General features: G+C 53.1%; 3 protein-coding genes across 4 annotated transcripts in view; 1 reads left to right on the top strand and 2 right to left on the bottom strand.

Moving 5' to 3' along the window:
- Window positions 1–1777: 1777 nt before the first annotated feature.
- RPL11 (ribosomal protein L11) lies at window positions 1778–4391 on the bottom strand. The gene is made up of 6 exons (XM_027903433.1): window positions 4288–4391; window positions 3851–4001; window positions 3366–3472; window positions 2882–3013; window positions 2504–2614; window positions 1778–1854 (listed from the first exon to the last, which is right to left on the bottom strand). Exons 1-6 carry the CDS (start codon window positions 4291–4293, stop codon window positions 1825–1827), a joined length of 537 nt encoding a protein of 178 aa, XP_027759234.1. The 5' UTR covers window positions 4294–4391; the 3' UTR covers window positions 1778–1824.
- Window positions 4392–6651: 2260 nt separating this feature from the next.
- On the top strand, window positions 6652–10691 carry PPT1 (palmitoyl-protein thioesterase 1). The gene is made up of 9 exons (XM_027903432.1): window positions 6652–6770; window positions 7027–7136; window positions 7780–7907; window positions 8212–8282; window positions 9020–9122; window positions 9205–9295; window positions 9722–9820; window positions 10028–10099; window positions 10410–10691. Exons 1-9 carry the CDS (start codon window positions 6653–6655, stop codon window positions 10530–10532), a joined length of 915 nt encoding a protein of 304 aa, XP_027759233.1. The 5' UTR covers window position 6652; the 3' UTR covers window positions 10533–10691.
- Window positions 10692–11267: 576 nt separating this feature from the next.
- The window catches only part of CAP1 (cyclase associated actin cytoskeleton regulatory protein 1), a 28868-nt gene continuing 20025 nt past the window's right edge, over window positions 11268–20110 (bottom strand). For both annotated transcript variants that reach the window (XM_027903431.1, XM_027903430.1), the window contains 12 exons: window positions 18300–18412; window positions 17872–17972; window positions 17354–17431; window positions 15347–15490; window positions 15175–15260; window positions 14948–15053; window positions 14693–14864; window positions 14125–14312; window positions 13795–13918; window positions 13609–13691; window positions 12966–13109; window positions 11268–12662 (listed from right to left, as the gene is read on the bottom strand). In XM_027903431.1, coding sequence (XP_027759232.1) covers window positions 12579–12662; window positions 12966–13109; window positions 13609–13691; window positions 13795–13918; window positions 14125–14312; window positions 14693–14864; window positions 14948–15053; window positions 15175–15260; window positions 15347–15490; window positions 17354–17431; window positions 17872–17972; window positions 18300–18393 — 1404 coding nt within the window. In that variant the 5' untranslated portion in view covers window positions 18394–18412 and the 3' untranslated portion in view covers window positions 11268–12578. The remainder of the gene's footprint in view (window positions 12663–12965; window positions 13110–13608; window positions 13692–13794; window positions 13919–14124; window positions 14313–14692; window positions 14865–14947; window positions 15054–15174; window positions 15261–15346; window positions 15491–17353; window positions 17432–17871; window positions 17973–18299; window positions 18413–20110) is intronic.

Below are 20110 nucleotides of genomic sequence, written 5' to 3'. Positions count from 1 at the left end.
CCGCCGCCGCTGCCGCCGCCATCTTGGCTGCGGGCAGGAAGGGGAAGGGGTGCGGCGAGGCCTCGGCCATTCAGGGTGAGGGCAGAGTTCGGCGCCGCCATGTTGGGGCCTGGCGGCGGCGCCGGGCGGCGCCATCTTGAGTAAGGGCAGGGCGGGGCTGAGGGGGGCGCGGCCGCCATGGCCCCCCCTGAGGGAGTTGAGGGGGTCCGCCGAGATCGGGACGGGCTTCCACGGAATTAAAGAGGGATTAGGGTTGGAAGGGACCCCTGGAGGTCATCCAGTGACACAGGAACGCGTGCAAGGTGGGTTTGGAATGTCTCCAGAGAGGGGGACTCCACGCCCTCCCTGGGCAGCTGTTTTAGAAGTTCCGCCTCATGTTGAGGTGGAACTTGTGTTTTAGTTTATGTCCATTGCTCCGTGTCTTGCCACTTGAAAAGAGTCTGACACCATCCTCTGACAGCCCTTGGAGATATTTGTATGGATTGATGGATTCGCTCTCAGCCTTCCCTTCTCCAGACTGACCAGGCCCAGCCGCCCCAGTCTCTCCTCATCACAGAGATGCTCCAGTCCTTTAATCATCTTTGTTGCCTCCACTGGATGCTCTCTAGCAGCTCCTTGTCTTTCCCGGGTGCCCTCAACCACTTCTCAATGCTGTTCAAAAGCCTGATGTAAATGCAGATGTGATATGAGCAGTCAGGTGGCTGGGGGGGAAGCAGAGGGAGAGGAGAACATTGTGTGGGGAAAGCTGAGGGTCTCTGTGCCTCAACCTGCAATGCTGGTGCTTCCACCCTGGACTAACCAGTCTGAGAGCAAGGTAAGAGCAGCCCCAGCCTTTGGTGAGTCATGGGGAGCCAGGGCTCACCTGGCAAGACCTGCAGAGATTTGTGGGGGGTGCAGGAACTGCTGAATAATGGAAATAATGTCATGGGGAAAGACTTCGGTGCTTTCTAAAATGGGGCTGCAGCGAAGCAGTGCCTAGAGCTACAGAGTCCAAGTAGTTTTACAGGTTGGCTTGGAGTTTGCTGTGACTCACACCCTGATTGAACGCAGGGATGGAGGCACCAGCAGGCGAAGGACTCTGTCTGGTTAAAGAAAATAATCCTGACCTAACATTCTGAAGACACAGTGTCACCCAGAGTAGGTCCTGCTTCTCCTTGGGATTGGTGGCAGCAAGGATGCTCTGTGCTGTATCTCAGGGAGATGCAGGTCTGAGGGATCTGGAGAGAAAAACTGGAAAAAAAATTTTTTTTTTCCTTGAAATTTCAACATTTAACCCGTGTTTTCAATTCCAAATCCAACTGAAAAAGCAAAGTTTCCCAAGGAATGGCTAGTCTGACCATGCTGTGTGTTTGGAAACATCCAAGTATTGTTGCTCTGAAAGGATAAATCCCAGTTCCTTCTCCCAGTGCTGAGCCAGAAACCACTTCACATCCAAACATAGGGCAGAGCAGCATTTGTGTCCCATTTCCAGCAGTGACACCCACTCCAGGATGTGACACCGTGATAGACGAGCTCTCAGTGCTGTAAACTGGAGTAGCCCCGTGGAATACAATTCCAGGGATGTCTGAAGTGCCTGGGACGTCGTTCCTGAATCCCTGCGGTTTTTGAGTCATCCCTGCAGTTGGGACAGTGGAGGCTGCACCACGTAAATCCAACCCCTGCTCCTCAAGAGCAGCTCTTTATCAGCCCAGGTTGTTCTCCTGCCTCTTGAGTGTGAGTGTCCCCAAATTCTCAGGTCTGGAGGAGCCCCCCCCGACTTAAAATTCACAACACAAGGAAGGGGTTACAAAATTTTATTTACTTTTTTTTGGTAGCAGGAACTGCTCATTTACCAGGAAGGATGATGCCATCATACTGTGAGGAAAGAAAAAAACAGAACCAAGTGAGAGATCACAGGAAGCAAAACCAGGCAGGAGGAGGGAAAAGGGATTCAGCAGGAGCAGGATGGAGCCCTCCCTGTGCGGGGTATGACCCAGCCAAAGTAAAGAGCCTCCAGACAGACCATCCATCCATCCTTTCCACCTCTGAAAAACTATCAGCAGTCCCCATCCCTGAGAATTCCAACCTTTTATCAGCTCCCATTCATGATCCAATTATTCATTATGTGGCCCCAAGGACCTGTTTTTTATTTGGATGGCTCCATCCTCCAAGCCCGGCAGCTGAGCTGGGAGCAGTGTCAGATCGACAAATCCTAACCCTGCCCCATCACGTACATGTAACACCTCCAAAAACTGTGGCAGCCTTTTCCACGAGAGCTGACACCTCCTCCCAGCTCTCCTGCAAGAGCTGCTCCTCCACTTCAGCTCACACACAAGTAAGAATAGCATGAACAGCACCTCGTGCTCAAATGCAGCCTCCACTGCTCTGGGGCAGTAAAAATCTGCGATTTAAGCACTGAGCAAGATCTTCCCCTGCCCAGCAACTCGCTTCAGCCCTTCCATAAAACATTTTGTTGATCCTTGCTTGGAAATCCTTGGGATAGAAGAATAAAGAGGGCCTTTACCTTCTGCTGAAACCAGCGCATGGCTTCCTCCTTCCCAATTCTGTGCTTGGCCCCGATGTTGCCAGTCCTGCGTTTCTTGTCAGCGATGCTGAAGCCTGGCCTGCCCAGCACCTGCAGGAGGAGGCCAACAGCACTGCTTCAACCCCGGCATTTATTGATTTTCTTCAATTTAACCTCTTTCTAGGAGGGGAGCCTGGAATTTCCATAGCAGTGGCACTTCGTTGCGCTGCTGCTCCTTCCCTCCCCAGACCCAGCCCAGCTGTCTCAGTGACATCCCCAAGCAACACTATTTGCTTCTGAAGAGGCCTTTGTGAGACTTCCCATAAAATCAGGGATTTTATATCCTCCCAGAGCTGCAGGGAAGCAGGGAACACTCACCACATAGAAGTCCAGGCCGTAGATACCGATACTGGGATCGTATTTAATGCCCAGATCGATGTGTTCCTGGATTCCAAAGCCGAAGTTCCCGGTGTCTGAGAAGTTGTTTTTCCTCAGCTCGTATTCTCGCACCTGAAAGGTTGGTTGTTTGGTCACTGTTTTGTTACTGACTGGGAGTAACAAGTAACATGTTCTGCCAGCTGCTACCAGACCCCCAACCCGCTCACATGCTGCTAAATCTTCATCCCTGAGAATTTCCTCCCCCAGGCTGCTCATAAATCCCAGCAGCAAAGACAAATCCCCTCCAAAATGAGCTCACAAATAAGGATAAATCAGCACCCAAAGAAACTGTGAACGTAACAGACTGTATTCATGACTGACTTGTATCCAGATCAGGTGCAACATTTCGGAGCACACCCCTCTTCACTCGGAATGGGGAGGTTTTGTTCTTCCACAAGGCAAAGAATCCAGCCCAAATTCTCACCTTCAACCCTTTCTCCAGGATCTCCTCTGCCTTGGCCCCGCGCACCGTGCAGTGAACGGCAATCTTCTCGTTCCTCCTGATCCCAAAGGACCTCACCGTGTACCGGGCTGTGGGCAGCAACAACCGCACTCAGGGAACGGCCAGAGAATTCCCACCGCTGGGATTCAGAGCTCCGTGCCACCACAGAAAAAAGGGAATTAAAAAGAGCCAAGACAGCCTCTCTTTGGGGATGCTGGCAGAGCAGCAGCAGCAGAGTCTGGTGGCAGAACTGACCTGACACAACCCCCCGCCAGCCCCTGATTGTTTAAGACCCTCCGTTCTCCAGCAGGAACCCACATCAGAGCGGCCCTTCCCACATCGGAACCTCATCCTGGGAGCCGCGCTACCCCTGCACCGTCCGCACGCCCAGGAGAGGGAGCAGAACAAGGGAAACAACCAGGAAGAGCCAAGAAAACAACGAGGAACAAACCGCTGGGTCCCCTCACCTTTGGAAAACACGGGGGTCTGGCCCGTGAGCTGCTCCAACACTTTGGCGGCGCGGGTCAGCCGGTCCCCGCTCTCCCCGACGCAGATGTTGAGGCAGAGTTTGCGGATCCGCAGCTCCCGCATCGGGTTCTCCTTCTCACCCTGGTCTTGCTGCGGAGAGACCACACGGGCGGTGAGCGGGGGTGCCCGGGGGAAGGGCTCCCGCCGGCGGACACCGCGGCCCCGCCGCCCCTTCCCCGGCAGCGGGAGGGCCGCGGCCTGTCACGGCTGCCGCTCCCCGCGGGCGCCACACCGAGCGCTGCCCGCCCATCCCGCCCCCGCGGGTGTCCCGCCAGCCCGCCGCGCTCCTGCCGTGGCCGGGTGAGCCGCGGCGCGGGCGGAGGGAGGCGGATGGAGGCGGATGGAACCGGGCCGGGCTCGCAGCGCCGCCACTCACCGCCATGATGGAGGCGGGGAAAAGGCGCGCCCGCTGCCGCCGCGGGGGGTTGTGGGAGGGCGCGCCGGCGGCGGCGCCCCCTGGCGGGCGGAGGGCGGCGGGAGCGGTTGCCATGGCAACCCCAATATTGATTATTGCCCATGATTGGAAACAAAGGGCAATAATAATGAATGATAATGATGGTAATAACAACAATAATATCACAAACAATGATAACGACAATAACAATAATTATAATATAGTAATGACTATTATAAATATGAATGGTGTCAATAATAATGATTATTATAATAATTATCATCATAATAATTATAATAGTAACAATAACAATAATATTAGAATAATGATAACAACAACAACGAAAGGAAAGGGAACACAGTTCCTGGGGTATCCTCTGTAGGGCTAAGAATTGGACTTGATCCTGACAACAACAACAACAATAATAATACAAGGGAAAGAAAGAAAAAGATAAAAAACCCCACCAAACAGTTGATGCCCAGTTCTTGGGGTGTCCTATGCAGGACCAGGAGTTGGACTCGATGTTGGAGCTTCTCCACTCTCAAGTAGCAGCGAGTGTAACTCATCAGAGCTTCTCACACCCTCATGGCCCCAAATTCCCTGAACGAGACCTGGGAGCGCAGTTCAGTTTCACTTCACTCTTTCAGTGAAGTGTTGGTGGGTTTTGGGGCTGTGCCTGGGATCTGGATCCTCTTTTTGCACCATTTTGGCTCAGTCTGGAGCAAGGAAGGATCGCAGCTGCTCTGGGAAGGGGATGGGCCAAATTCACACCCTTTTTGGAGTCCGAACTTCTCTTCAGTTTCCCTATTCATCCCCTTCCCTGTCTCCCTGGGGCCGTGCTCGGGGCTGCCAGGCTGGGCTTTGCAATGCCATCAATTATTTTTTGCCCCAGTTGCTTCTAAGAGGGGATGAAGGATAAATGAATAACCAGCTTGTCTCATTAAGAAGAGGAAAAAAAAAGCGTTGGGGAGTCTGTGTGCAGAGATTGTGAAAAACCTCTGGTTAAACACTAACATTAGTGCTTCATTATTGATTTCCTTCATCTCAGAACAGCTTTGCTGGAAATAGCTGCAGGCTTGGCTGGCATCCAGCTTCCCAGCAATGCATGGATCCTGTTTGGATCCTGCAGCCACTGTGGAGATCCTGGGGAGCAAAAATAGAGCATAATGGTGTCAGCCTTCCCTTCACGTCCTTGTAGTGACCACCCAACTGCTGCCACCCACTAGTGAAGCCACTGACTCATCTCCACCCTCTGCTTGTAACTCCTGCCAACAGCAGGAGGGCTTTGCTCAACTCCAGACATGCGGAATCAGGGAATCATGGAATGGTTTGCGTTGGAAGGGACCTTAAAGGCCATTCAGTCCCACCCCCTGCCATGGGCAGGGACACCTTCCACTAGCCCAGATTGCTCCAAGCCCCATCCAACCTGGCCTTGGACACTTCCAGCCACAGTCCAACCTGTGCCAGCACCCACCATCCTTGCAGGGAAGAATTTCCAGATCCATCCTGTTGGAGAAGCATTTCCTGCCTTGGCATTTTTGGAAACATTACGTGCTGTGCTGAATTCAGGAAGCTTTCCTGCCTGGCATAGAGCTTCCCCCTCATTCCACTCCCTCGACCCTCTCCCCATCTCCAAGCACACCCAGATGGGTCCCATGTGGAGCTCTTCCTGCTTTCTGAGTCATCCCTGTGTCCCCAAAATAGTGCCGAGCTCTGTTTTGCCGGATGCTACATCCCATGTGCTCTTTGGGAGAGGGGGCTGGTTTGGGGTAAAGAAAGAAACCCATTACTGAGAGCAGATCTGTGTTTGTTTAGGGTTTTTTTTCCAGGGATGTGTTTTTGGTTTGTGGCCCCAAATTACGTGGCCGATGAGGAGTCCCAACTGCAGTGGGAGCGATAATTCCTGCGACCGTGCCGAAGGTATTAGTGATTCCCAGCAGGAACCCTGCATATCTGGGGACAGAATGCAAAGGTTTCCTGCGTGGGGCAGGGAGGAGACTGTCACAGGGAAGGAGAGGAGTGGGAGCTTCCAGTCCCTTCCCTCACTGCAGAAGGGGCTTCATCCTGCCCTGCCTGCATGTTGTCCTGCATCCCATCCTGCCTGCAACGCTGCCGCCTGCTCCTACTCAGGATAACATCCAGCCCTGTTGGGAAGCAAACCAAAAATGTCACCGAACGCTGGAGCAGCCCCGTGCTGTGGCAGGATTTGGGATTTCGGGGGGGGATGGAGCAGCGCTGGGACTCGAACCCACGACCCGCGTGGGAGCTCCTCCGCCTCAGAGCCACGCCCCCCGGATAGACCACGCCCCAACGATGGCCCCGCCCCGCCCGGTGCCGCGAGCGAGTCATGTGGTCGGCCAAGATGGCGGCGCTCAGGGTGGCGGTGCCGGTGCTGTCGCTGCTGCTCGGGCTGTGCCCGGGACCCGCGGCCGCCGCCGCGCCCCTCGTCATCTGGCACGGCATGGGTGAGCCGGGACCCTCGGCGGGGCGGCGGGGGCGGCGGGGGGCCGAGCGGGCCCGGGGGGCGCTCGCCGGCTCCTCTTGGTGTCCCCCTCCGCCGGTGTCCGCGGGGGCCGGGAGGTGCTGACACTCCTCCGCCGGCCCGGCGAGTGGCTGGCAGCCCCCAGCCCCTTCGCAGCGCGGGCTAGCGGTGTGTTTGTGGGGTTGAGGGCCCCGGGCCGTGGCGTGGCGTGACGTGCATCCCGATGTTCCCTCTCCCAGGAGACAGCTGCTGCAACCCGCTGAGCATGGGCTACGTTCAGAAGCTGGTGGAGAAAAAGATACCGGGGATTTACGTTCTGTCTCTCAAGATTGGAAGCAACCTAATACAGGTAACTGGGGTGTCGCTGGGGTTTCTGTGAGCAGAGGTGGCCGGTGGGTGGGTCTGAAGTTGCTGCAGTCTCAGGATTCCACAGTGATTCATGTTGTGCTTTCCCTGCTAATTGTTTTCTTCTCAGTGGAGTAAACAGCTTTGACACGTTAATAAAGTCCAATAAAGTCTGGCTAATACCTGCAGAAAAGAACTGGGGAAAAGCAAATCCCTAATCTTAATTGGATTAATATGCAAATCCAGTGATTAGCACACCCTAACCACTCCAGGTAATACATGTGATAGATGGTTTGCTAAAGCAGAGCTTTATCCCTGGCCACCCTCATTGATCTACAACTGTTTATTATTTTGTTTTATATACCTATACATTTAATTTTATTTTTATACATATATAAAATTTGAAGGGACTCAAATTGTGAAGAAGTTTGGGAAGTGTCCCTGTCCCACATGAGGCAGTTTTGCCACAGGAGGAAACAAAAGATGTGGTGAAGTCTCAAAACGGGGGTTTCGCTTCCCTCGCTGTGAAGGCTCAGCTCCTCTTTCAAAACCACAACTGTTAGTGATCTGCTTGCAGAGTTTCAGATAACACCAGGCAATTGTGAAGGTGCACAAATGACATGTTTTTAACCTGCCTAATCTCCCAGGACATGGAGAACAGCTTCTTCATGAACGTGAATGATCAGGTGAGGGAGGTTTGCAGCCAGCTCGCCGCCGACCCGCGCCTGAAGGGAGGCTACAACGCCATGGGCTTCTCCCAGGGAGGCCAATTCCTGTGAGTTCACACTCCTGCTCCCCCTCCAGTGACTTCTCTTGGGGTTCAGGCTCTGATTTAAAACCCTTTAGAAGTTCTAAGGAGACATAAACTGCCAGACTCTCTCACAGAGGCAGGAGCGCTCGCAGCGTGTTTACCTGTGGCTCTTCCCTCCCAGGAAGGGTTAAAATTCTCTCTGCAAACGTCACACCAGTGCCCAAGCCCACACAGGACCGGCACCTGTGGCTTTGGCATGTGAGCCCTGCATGTGAGGCAGGTCTCATGGCCTGGGCACGCGAGCTCAGCTCTTCCTCCTCCCCCACAGGAGGGCCGTGGCCCAGAGGTGCCCTTCTCCTCCCATGCTCAACCTGATCTCCGTCGGGGGACAGCACCAAGGTAGTGTCCTCCCCAGCTATCATACCTCCTGGTCACCTTGAAGTGGGGGGTGGGCTCCTTTTTTGGCCTCTCCCTCAGCTCTGATGGTTTTCTTTATGAATTGAACTGTCCCTTTGCTCTTGGAGCTGTTGATCTGCTTTGGCCCCCTGTCATTAGTGTCAGCCAACTGCATTATCTTCTGGACTTGCTTAACTAGCAGTGAAAAGGGACCTTTGTAAGTAGGTGACTCATTGTCTAAGTAGATTTCTCACATGCCTGGGGGCACTAGGGATTAGTTATTTCAGGAGAAATTTCTACAGGTCAAAGCCTTTGCGAAACTAAACCACCTGGGTATTTTACAACCAGCCAGTCTGCAAGGCCAAAGCCCCAAGGAAAGGGAGGTATGAAATGGAATTTAAGAGGTGTACAGTTCAGAGTGGCTGGAAATGGGTCTCAGATACTCTCCCCTGAGAAGTTCCAGTGCATTTCTTTGTAGTGTAGTGGGGAGAGTTGTAGGAGCCATGCTGGGAACAGCCCAGGTGAGCTGGACAGTGCTGAGCACCTCCCCACCCATTGTCTTTGCCACAGCTCCTGGGGCGGGATGGCTGCCTAATGGGATTGCAGGATTAAAGGCTGCCTGATTGATTCCCTGGATAATTCTTGGCTCCTGCTGTGTAAGAGGTGGTTCTTTACCCCACCAGAAGGATTAAGGGATTTAATTTTGGCTCCCTGAGCTGTCCTACCTTTCCACCCCCCAGGCGTGTACGGCTTTCCACGCTGTCCTGGCGAGAGCTCCCACGTCTGTGACTGGATCCGGAAGACCCTGGATCTGGGAGCCTACACAAAGGCTGTGCAGGAGCAGTGAGTACATCCATCAGCAGCCAGAGCCACGGGGGCAGCTCTGGGTTTCCCAGTCTGATCCTTGGTTTTTTCCCCTCTCCAGCTTAGTACAAGCAGAGTATTGGCATGACCCCCTGAAGGAGGAGGACTACAGGAAAAACAGCATCTTTTTGGCTGATATCAACCAGGAGAGGGTAAGGAGGAGGAGGATGTGACCAGGGGAGCAGAAGATTTAGCAGTTACTTCATTCACGTTGGTTCTCTTTGGCAGCAGCTTTGCTGGAGTTCCAAGGGAAGCACTTTTTGCCCTGAACCCCCAAGTATTTTTGCCGGTAGACTGACTCCTGTGTCACTGAGCTCCTCTGGAGTGGCTGGTGTGGACATGCCACGTGCTCAGACCACACCTTCAAGTGGGGGAAGCCTCTCCCCTTTCCTGGGAAGGCAGGAAAGGCCCATCCCCTCCCTGCAGCCTGGAGATGAACCCAAATGTTGTGGGATTGTTGGCACATTCCCACCCTCGAGGCTGGTGCAGCCAGGGCTCCCTGTGCAGGTGGAGAGCAGGTTGGAGCAGTTTCCCTGACCTTTCCAGTGGCTTGGATCTGTTCTGTTGCTTCCATCCAGGGCATCAACGAGACCTACAAGAAGAACCTGATGGCTCTGAAGAAGTTTGTGATGGTGAAATTCCTCAACGACACCATGGTGGACCCTCCAGTCTCTGAGGTGAGGGAGGCAGGGCAGGAGCTGCTGCTTCTGGGTGGTGTTTTGGGGTTTCTCTTTTGTCCTTGGGTGGCAGAACTGGAGGTTGGTGGGGAACAGGCTGGGCACACACACAGGCCTGACCCCACATGGTCTCCAGCAGAAGCTGCTGAAGTCCTGCTTGGCCCCTGGGAGCCCTTCAGCCTCTGTTCCCTTGTTCTTATCCTGCAGTGGTTTGGGTTTTACAAAAGTGGCCAAGCCAAGGAGACCGTCTCGCTGCAGGAGACCTCGCTGTACAAGGAGGTAGGTGCTGGGGGGACTTCTGCTCTTTCCACTCTTCAGTGTCCCTGGGGCCTTCAGGAGCTCTAAACCCCACAGCTCTGCCCTTCTCTTCTCACCATTCCTGGGGTATTCCTGTTTGTTTGGGAAGGCACTTCTCTCCAGCCACTTCTGGCAGTGGGAATGCCACTGGTGGTTCACGCCTGGCTCAGGATCCCCTTCAGTGCGTGTTTAATGCACTCTGCTCCTGTGAGATCCACACAAAATTCCTTGTTCCCCTCCACGAGGAGAAGGTCTGAAGAGCAGAGGTGGAACCCCGTTCTTCTCTCCACAGGATCGCCTGGGGCTGCAGGAGATGGACAAAGCAGGGAAGCTGGTGTTCCTGGGGGTGAAAGGGGACCACCTGCACTTCTCAGAAGAGTGGTTTGACACCACTATCCTCCCCTTCCTCCAGTGAAGCTCCTGTGAGAGCACTGGGAAGGGTTTACTGCTGTAGTTAATGCTCCTGTGCAGCAGCACTTTGTGTGTCCGAGCCTGCGGGGATCTGGGGAGGGAGGGGGAAGAGGAGGGGGGTTTAGCTCAGCACTTCCACAGCAGCAGGAAACCAGGATTTCTTTGGATGTAATTCCAGTCCCACACGGGTGTCTGACATACTCCATCCTGCACAGAGCCTGGCAGATCTGCTTCAGCTCTCAGAGCTGTGGTCACTCTGGTCCCTGGGTGATGCAGAAGGATCAGCTGGGCCAGAGGTTTGTTCTCCATCACCTGTTCCTCGCAGGACACAATGGCAGTATTAACCCCAATCACTAGTGCAGGGATCAGCAAGACTTACCTGGCTGTATGCAGGGGAATTGTGTTACAGCCTGTCTTTCAGGAGGGGGGAAAAGGGTCAAATTTAGGCGTTTCTGGGGAAAAAGGAGGGTTTGGAACTCAGGTAGTAACAGCTTGGACAGTTTTCAACTAATGGCTTGTTTTATGCACTTTTGTACAGCTGAAATCAATAAAGAACTTCACATCTAACCAACTAAAAAAGGTGAGATTTGATAACTACTGAGGCTGATTCAAGGGGAGTTGAGGAAGGTCTTTGCTTCCCTGTGGAAAACTATTCAGAGGAATTGAGGAAAACAAGGCAGAGGTGCCTCTTGTCCTACCTGAGCTCCTGTGTGCCCCCAAAAAGAGACAAGAGCCACAGTAATGAGCAAGTTGGCATTAACTTTATTCTATCTTCTGTATAATCTTAAGTACATAAGAAAGGTTTTTCCACAAGCCTCAGGAGAAGACGAGTACAAGTCACAGGACAGTTTCAAAATTAAAAAAAAAAAAAAAATTTGCATATTTTTTTTTCTTTTGTAAGTTTTGTACTAGAGAAAAAGAACATTGACACTTTTACAGAGGGAATGCATTTAAGATATGCTTATGCCACCCGAGGCGTTGGAAAAAAAAAAAAAAATGAAGGTCAAAGCACGTGCAGCTCCCTTTGTGGGCCAGTACAGTACTGTGTGATCCACCACTCTGCCCCAGGGCCCTGGAACAGAGGCTACAACCTCCCACCAAAATAAAGAGCCAAGCAACAGGGGGAAAAGGGGGAAGGATTCACTTCATGGGGACTGATTGCAGATGAGGAGGAAGAGAGCGATGAACCGACTTGATCCCACTCGGGTATTTACAACTGTCCTGGAATGGAGGAGGTCCCTTCCTCGCTGGAAGGGGACAGGTTCAGAAGAACCGTCCTGGAAGACTGAACCTGAGTTCAGCTGCTCCAAGGAGGAAGCCCTTGGGGCAAAGGTTCCCTTGTGAAGGTGGAGGGCTCATGGAGTAAGAGGTGCTCAGCTCCAAGCTACCAGCCAGGCTGCCAGGTAACCAGGGTTCCACCACTGCAGCCTTCCTGTGGCACTGGGTTAATTAAAGCCTCCTGTCATGGCACAATCAGAAATACACTGAGCTAGTAGGAATGATGGAAGAGAGGTCAGGGTGGAATGCTACGGCCCTTTGGTCCAACAAAACCATTCCCACGTCCTGTAACGCCACCAACCAGTGCACAGAGCTGGAATTGGCAGCTTCCAGGACCTTCTCAAGACATCTGCCATAGCAACTGGGTACTGTGGACTCCGACAGACACCGTTACTCGTTAAAAAGGGGACAACATTCCTCTCACATGAACAGTTTGCTTAAAGGCAAAATACAAAACAAACCCAAAAAACCCGAACAACACTCTGAAAGCCAACTGCCAGGACTGGCTGTGAAGTTCACTCTGATCAATTGGTGCAGTTAAGAGGGGAGAGAAAATACACCTTCCTGCTAATAGATGTGGACAATAACTCACCCGCCACCTACCCCAAACCCCAGGCAGAGGAATTTCAGTGACGGCAGGTAGCTGTGTCTCTCGGGTAGAAGAGAAGCAGTTTGAGAGCAGAAAGGTACAAGAAATCTAAGAGAATCATCTGAAAGCAGATTTGTCCCACAGCAGGGCCAGGGGAGGGCTTGAGCCTTGGTGCTTTTCTGCTTAGCCGGCGATTTCCGTCACAGTGGTGACCAACTTCTGACCGTTCCACACTGTCTTGAACTGTTCTGGGACGGGGAATTCAGTCTGGAGGGTGAAAACAGATCAAAAATCGGTTTATGGCTAAGACAAGTAACTACTCCCACTGCTTCAGGCATTCCTTTTCATAGATATGTACTGTGCCACCCTCCTGAGCCACCACCACTGCCTGTTCTGCCCCCAAGAGATGCCGAGGAAGGAGCAGCTCTCACAAAACAGCCGAGAATCGTTCCCAACCCCCAGACTCCAGAAGCTGTCCCTCCACACCTCCCTGTAACTGGACATTCCCTGCAGGGCTCAAAACACATCCCCCAAGCAGAGCTCCACAGGGATTTCCCAGCAGGCACTTACAAAGTCCCCCCCCTCTGTGGGAATGAGGACGTTCATCTCCGACGACTTGGCACTGACGATCTCGCAGTCCAGGGAGCTCTGGCTCAGGTACACGTGGCAACCGTCTGTCTTGTTGATGGAAATCGTTGGCACTTTTCCCATGACCTGGCAGGGCCAGAGCACCGTTAGCTTGGACTGGGCAACCACAGCATTTTTCTTTCGTGTTTGTCTCCAACCCCCTCCCACTGCAGACACAAGGGATTCAAATATTCCCACCTTCAGCAAAAACCCGAAGTTAATAATTTCTTCTTTTGATCTCCTCAACGAAATTTCAGTGGATGCTGAGCAAACTGCCCATCCCAAACCAGGTGCCAAAACTGGAACTGGAGTATATTCTCCTGCTGGCCTCCTGCTGCCCACCTCACAGAGACTCAGCTTTTCCCCACAGCCCCAAAACCAGTAGGCAAATTGTACCCTTTCAGTGAGGCAAATATTAGCCCTTTCCTGAGGGCTGGGCGAGCTGCAGAGCAGTAGGACAGATGGTGTTTCATTAATGTTCCCCAGAGATGCATATTCCTGTTCTGGAAATAAAACTACTCCAAGAACCAGATGCTGCAGATGCAGCAGTCACACTCCTGGCAGAGAGCAGGTGACAGACGCTCACCTGAACTTTAACATCCCTGCTGTTGATGATCTCTACAATTCCCACCACGTCATCAAACACCAGACCCAGCTTCTTGCAGTTATCTGCAAAAGGAAAACAAGCAGAGTAGTCACAGGAAGGTTTTGGAGGCTCAGGTTCTGCAGACACACAGCACACAGAAGCGGTTTCCGGGGTTCTCCCACTCACCGAGGGTGATGGAGTTGATCTTGCCTTTGATTTGGAGTGTACTGTTCGTGCACTTGAAAACATATGCTACCTGCTTCAACTCTGTGTCACTAATTACCAGGTTAGTGGCGTTCTCCTGGTTTTCCTGAAAAGGCAGGGAAAACACCCTTCATTTTCTGAATGCAGAGCAACTCACCCACGAGAGCAGCGGGGCACTGCAGCTCCTTGAAAAGCAAACTGCAGGTGCCTTCAGGCTGGTGCCTCTTACAAGAAAGGTCTCCAGGACACCCTCCTTCCCTGCTCCAAAGCTCCCATCCCTCCAACCCACTCATGCCCCCAGCAGGCACTCACCACTCTCCACTTCTTGCCCTCCAGCTCCAGCAGTGGAGGTGCCTTCGGAGAGGTGGTTTGGGAGGGATTAGCATTACAGGCTGGTTTGGGAGCAGTGAAAGGTTTGGGGCCACTTCTCACAGGGCCCCCTTGGTTCTTCAGGGCTGGATTCTTGTGGGTTTTCATGTCATCTGAAACGTGCCTCAAGCCTGCAAGAGAAGTCAAACCTGAGACCCAGCTCTCCCCCGAGAATGCAGTTCCACAAAGAGGAGACATCAGTGGTTACACCAATCATGATTAAGATTTGCCAAAATGCAAATAAATTACAGGGACTGGGCCTAAGTTGAGCCCAAGCTCGTGACAAGTGGAGGGAGCAGGAAACACTGATGCAGTACTGATGAGAACACAGCACGTACCACATGGCATTGCCTCTGGCTACCAGCCCCTTACTGGGACCAGACGGGTTTTTGTCATGCACTTTCTAAGGAGGTTTACAGGGGGACAGCAGCAAAACCAGGCCCTGCAGCTCAGCAGTTCCCTTGCTGGTGGCTGCTCTCCCTCCTCCCTTCCCTCTGCCACTCCCACTTACCCGAGGTGATCCCTTCTCCCCGGTTGATCTGGGCGAAGAGCGCCGAGCGCGAGGCAGAGTCGTCTGTGCTGGAGCTCACGGGGGCAGGGGGAGGGGGAGGGCCTGGAGGGGGGGGTGCAACCCCAGCGGGGGCAGCAGGGGCTGCTTTAGCCCCTTCTGTGGCCACAGGACCCTGTAAGAGCAGAGGAGAGGAAAGGCACTTGCACAAGCTCCGTTTCTGCCGCAATAATCACGCAACGCGGAGCCAGTACTCACCGTTTTGCTCCAGGTCAGCCCCGTGGTGTGGTACTCTTTGATGTAGGCCTGCAGCTCTGTCCAGATACTCAGATAAGCTTTCACCCAGTCCACTTGCTTTTTATCTCTGAGGACACAAGGAGATCAGAGAAGAAGGAATTATAAGGCGGTTGTGGTCAGATACCAGAGCAGCCCCTGCACGCTCAGTAAACTGAGTTCCAGATCTTTGAAGGAGAAGGGGAACTTACACATCCTTGTACTCCTTGAGGATCCTATTGGTGTAAAACATGGCAGCATCAGTCATTTCCTTCACATAAGGACCAGGCTTTGGAGCCTAGAGCAGAAAGAACACGTTGGAACAGCTGAGCAGTGAGCCAGACTTTTCCCACCATTCCAACCCCTTCCCACCGGAGTCCTTACCATGGCCACCCAGCCCAGGGCTGGGATGCTCTCGCTGACTGCAGATAAGTGATTGAACATTTTGCTGCCACGGTTCTTCTCCCTGAAGTTCTGCACCACCTGGATTTGCTCCGAGATGGGTTTCAGGAGCGCTGAGAAGGCATTCTGCAGAGGGACAATAACAATTAAGGAGATTAATCAGCAGCGCTCCAGAATGGCTGCACGTCTTCACGGGCGGCTCTGCCGAGGCGATGGTCACTCAGGAGAAGATTCCAACTGGCACAAGTTTCTGCTCCAGCTCCTGCCCAGGCCTGGCCCTCCCCTCGAGCCCAGCTCAGCCCCACAGCCTGGCTCCTCCAGGGCTGAAGTCATTGCTCCCAGTCGGATGGGAGCACGCCAAGAACTGTGACTCACGTTCAATCCAAGAGACACTGACAAAGCTTGTTAGGGACGAGGACAGAAATAGCATTTGCCTCTCCTGGATTCTTTTGTTCCAAGACAGTTTGTTACGTTTTTCCTCTCCTTCACAAACCCCTTGGAGAAAGGGGTGATGGGCAGGTTTGGGACCCACAGGCTGCACCACAATCAAGAGTCACAGCAAGTTCAAAGGTCATCCTACCAAGCCAGACTTCAAGATTCCAGTTATTTCTCAAATCAATCCACACCTTTAGCATTTGGATGGTTAAAAACTGTTTCTGTGTGTTGCTCACTTGGAACGCTGACTGGAAGTGCTAAAAAGGGCTCTGAGGTCAGAGCAGAGCAACCAGACAGTTACACGTTTCCAAAGCTGCCTCTTAGGCAACTTTTCTTTCCTTTACACTTAGAAAGTCTCCTGCTGGTGGCAGCAGAGAGAGACAAATTTGGGCAAAACTTGCTTTTTAAGTGCCTCAGCTTCTCTTGCTGTCCCCTCCTCTATTTAGATGAAAACTGAGAGGTCTCAAGCACCACTGGCCAGGCCACACTTCCAGAAGCTCTGGCCCAGTGCCACTGTCCAGTCACAGGATGGGGAAATTCTTCACCACAAGCACTGAGAGTTCACTCATTTTGCATTTTAAACTGGCTGCTCCAGAACTAGACTCCTGCCAGACAACCTGCACAAAGACCTAACCTAGATTAAGGTGTTCTTTGTTCATAATCCTTCATTTAAATAACGTGTCAGTGGGATTTAGAAGCAGATTCTCAGGCTGGAGGCTACACAGAGCATCCCAGCCAGCCTGGCGAGAGATAAACAACCCTCTAATGCTGAGTTTGGGGAAAAAGATGCAGATTTATCTTGCAGTGAATAGGAAAGGAGCACAGAAATCCAGCTCCCACAAGGTAACAGTAGAAGCCATGGCTGAGCCAGATAATAACTGCAAAAGGCAAGGTGGGATCCTGTTGCTCAGGAAAAAAACAGTTCTCAGCAGGGAAAAGCCAATACATTCAGGATCAGATTCTCAGCCACACATCCTGCTGAGAAGCAGCAGCCCAGGGTAAAGTGTTAAATTACCTGCTAAGGACAAATCAATCCTAAAAGGCCAGCTCTTATTCAGAGGCCATTCAATAGACAGAAGTGTCTGTTCTGCTCCAGGAGGACTTTGATGCCTGAAAGTCTGTGAGCGTCACGTAATGAAAAGCACACGCTGCACAAATCCCAGTGTGGCTCCTGGCTCAGACAGGCTCCTGTCTGCAGGTTCTCAGGGAGCAGTGATTGTGCAGAGCTGGTGCCAGGTGAAACTCGAGACAGAGGCTGTGAGGTGACACTCACAAGCTGCTCTGACAACTGTAACTGTTGCTGTAACAACCGGAAAATGCCAGTTCTGCAGCTCTTGAGAATCACCCTCCAGAACTCTGCTCAGAACTGGGGGAGCACCCAGGGCAGTTCACGCCTTCAGCAAGTGCCACCTCGGCTGTGCAAGTGTCCCCAGACCTCCTCCAGTTCCTCTTTTGGAGCAGCTGCAACAGCCCAGGCTCCCCTGCACCCCCAGACACCCCTGACGCCGAGGGAGGAGCACACGAGGTTTCTCATCAGTGACGTCCCAGACTCACCTCCGCTGGCTGCTGATGCTGAGATGCCACCACCAGAAGAGCCCTCTCACTCATCAAACCCGCGTGAACCATGTCAGCCTGAGGACAGAGACAAACATGAGGGAGATTCCCTTGCACCCAGGCTCAGGTTAACAGGTTGTCCCACCGCCCGCAGCTCCTGCTCTGGGAGGGAGCAGCTACACGTAATTTGGAGACAGCCACCCTCAAGAGAAGCCTCAGCAGAGTGAAACACTCCTGAGCTGGGTGGTTTTCAGGCCTCCTAAAGGCCTGGACCAAGGTCTAGAGAGAGCCAGGCGCTTAACTATCAAACATTTCCAGGAGGAGGTTTGATTCATCGCATGTGTGTAGGTGGCAATCTGCTGGAGGTTATCTGGGCATCTGTTTTGAATCCTCAGGGATTATAAAGATCCTAGAATGCAGCACTAAAGGAATGCAGACCCTGACAGCAAAAGTGGCCCTTGCAGCCCCGAAGGACACGCAGCACCTCTCCAGAGCAGAGGGAGAACACGAGTCCTTACGTGTTTCTGCACATCCCCGCCGACTTCTTTGCTGATCTTGATGTATTCGGCTACTGGGCCAGACAGAAGGGCATCGAAAGCCTGCACATACTGAGCCACTCCTGCAGAGAAGGAACCAGGGCACAGGGGTCACTGGGAGGCACTGGGAGCACTCACACAGGCACTGGGCTCCCGGGCTGCACCTCCCGCCTGGGGCACACCATCGGAGCTCAGCCTGGAGGGAAGTGCTGCAGCTACAGGAAGTTCTTATCTTCACAGGACAGTAACCACAGCCCTCTGCGCCTGCGCAGGGTCTGCTCCCAACCCCACTTCCCCCTGAGCAGGGCCAGCTCCCCCAGAGCCCCACAAGTGCCCTGTGCCAGCTCGGCACGGCTGCTGCCGGCGCGCCCGGCACCGACACTGCCCCGGGGAGGTGCTCTGGGATTTACCTTTGGAGGAGCCCTCTCCACACATGCCAGGCCCTTGGCACACCGTCTCCAGGCGCTCCACAGCCTTCTCCAACCGTTCAACCAGCCTTTCCATATCGACCGCTGTCCACGACCTGCGGGGGCAGAAGGTAATTATTTGCATCCTCTTGACAGCGTGGAACTCGGGTGCCAGACACTGCAGAGGGTTTATCAGCTGTCTGGTACAGGCTCTGCCAGTTCCAGGAGAATAATTCCTACCCAGGTCTGCACCCTGATGATGGACAGCAAATACTCTCACATTAGCAAAGACAGTCAGATTACGCAACAGCCACTTGCTGTTGCCACAGTCGCTCCTTTAATAGTTTCTATTCCATTTCAAGAACTTCTTAAATGTCTAACAACACAAAACCTCCACCTTTTAACCTTGTAGTGACACAACTAACACAACAGTCTGCCCAGAATCTCCCTGCAGTCAGTTCCTGGCCAAAGTCCCAGCCGTGACCACACAGCAAACGAAGCACAACTGCTGTGCTGGGAGCTCACACGCTCCAGGTGAAAACTAGGAAGGGTTTGACCCTGTAAACTCCTCCCCAGGGACCTCCTGGAGCCCTGAATTCCTGCAGGGAACATCTGTAAGCCCAGCATCACTCGAGTGCAGAGCCTCAGCCTGCAGAACGAGCCGCCCTGGCACAGCACACGCCAAGAGGAGCAGCTGCACGAGCTGGGGCGGCAGAGCTGCAACAACGCGCCCCTGTTCTTTCCTCTGCAGCCTCCTCTGCAGGCACTGCACAGGAAAAGAGGCTGAGGCACACGAGTCATTTGCAGCATCTCATCTGGAAAAGTCTTAAGAGTCATCTAAACTTTCCATTAATTACTGCTTTGCAGGGCCTCTGCACCGAGCAACAAGATGGGTCACGCTCGGAGCACAGTAACGCACAGGGAATGCAGGGAGGGAGCAGCAAGTCAGCAATGGCATTTTTATCTTATCACCACTCACCAGAAGATTTTACAGCATGAATCACTGTTGTGGCCTGGACACAGCTTCCTTCTCACTGCTACAGCCTGCAAGAGCTCCAACCCTTGGGCTTGAACCCCTTTCCCAAAATATTCCCTAGATTACTCGAAGAGGGAGGCAGGGTTTACTCTGCTGAAAGATGAACTGATACTGGATCCCCTCAGAAACGAAACCTCAGGTTCTCACTAGGGTTTTGCTTTTGCTCACAGGCCTTCTCAGCCCTGCTCCAAAGTGCATGCTTTCACCTAATTTCCAGAGGATGTGGGGCACATCCAGCGTTAGTCACGAGCAGCAGCGCTGATGTCACAAGACAAACAAGGCCATTTTCCACCCCTCTTTCTCCTGGTTGCACGAGGAGGAGCAGCACTGCTGGGGGGGGGGGGCAGGGGAGAGGCCACCCCCCTTCCAAGAGGAAAAGAACGGTTTCCTCCCCTGTCCAAGAGCGAGCCAGAGGACAGGCTGTGCATAAAGCTAGACAGCAGTGACTGGATGGCTTCCAGGTAACACAAGAAAGAGTTCAGAGGAGCTGAAACCCCATGGCAGTCACCCCTGTAATCACAGTAATGACACCTCTGCCTCCTGAACCCTGTGCAGTGTAGAAATCCCAACCACAGGATCCTCAGTTCCCTGCTGCATCCAGCACAGGGCTCACGTCTCCCCGTGGGAGCACAGCCAAGAGCACAGCTCTGCCTCCCCCGCTCTCAGCATGCTCAAAGTGTGGGCTTCTTCCCCCAGAAGAGCCACCTGTTAAGGAAGCTCTGCCTGGCTCTGAGAGCAGCAAGGCAGAGGGGTGGAATAACGCAGGGGGGTTCAAAAA

The sequence above is a fragment of the Empidonax traillii genome, unplaced genomic scaffold, assembly GCF_003031625.1.
Source record: "Empidonax traillii isolate 1590-97213 ecotype Southwest subspecies unplaced genomic scaffold, ASM303162v1 scaffold958:size599741, whole genome shotgun sequence".
NCBI classification, from domain to species: domain Eukaryota; kingdom Metazoa; phylum Chordata; class Aves; order Passeriformes; family Tyrannidae; genus Empidonax; species Empidonax traillii.
Note: the sequence above shows the minus strand (reverse complement) of the source record. Positions and strands in the feature narration are given on the sequence as shown.

Excerpts from the sequence above, each read along its gene's own strand:
- RPL11 (XM_027903433.1), bottom strand. Across the intron at positions 3,014-3,365 it reads TCCTGGAGAAAGGGTTGAAG|GTGCGAGAATACGAGCTGAG; the intron begins GTGAGAATTTGG and ends CCAACCTTTCAG. Across the intron at positions 1,855-2,503 it reads TGCGCTGGTTTCAGCAGAAG|TATGATGGCATCATCCTTCC; the intron begins GTAAAGGCCCTC and ends CTTTCCTCACAG.
- PPT1 (XM_027903432.1), top strand. The coding sequence starts at position 6,653 with ATGTGGTCGGCCAAGATGGCGGCGCTCAGGGTGGCGGTGCCGGTGCTG. Across the intron at positions 6,771-7,026 it reads CGTCATCTGGCACGGCATGG|GAGACAGCTGCTGCAACCCG; the intron begins GTGAGCCGGGAC and ends TCCCTCTCCCAG. Across the intron at positions 9,123-9,204 it reads ACAAAGGCTGTGCAGGAGCA|CTTAGTACAAGCAGAGTATT; the intron begins GTGAGTACATCC and ends TCCCCTCTCCAG.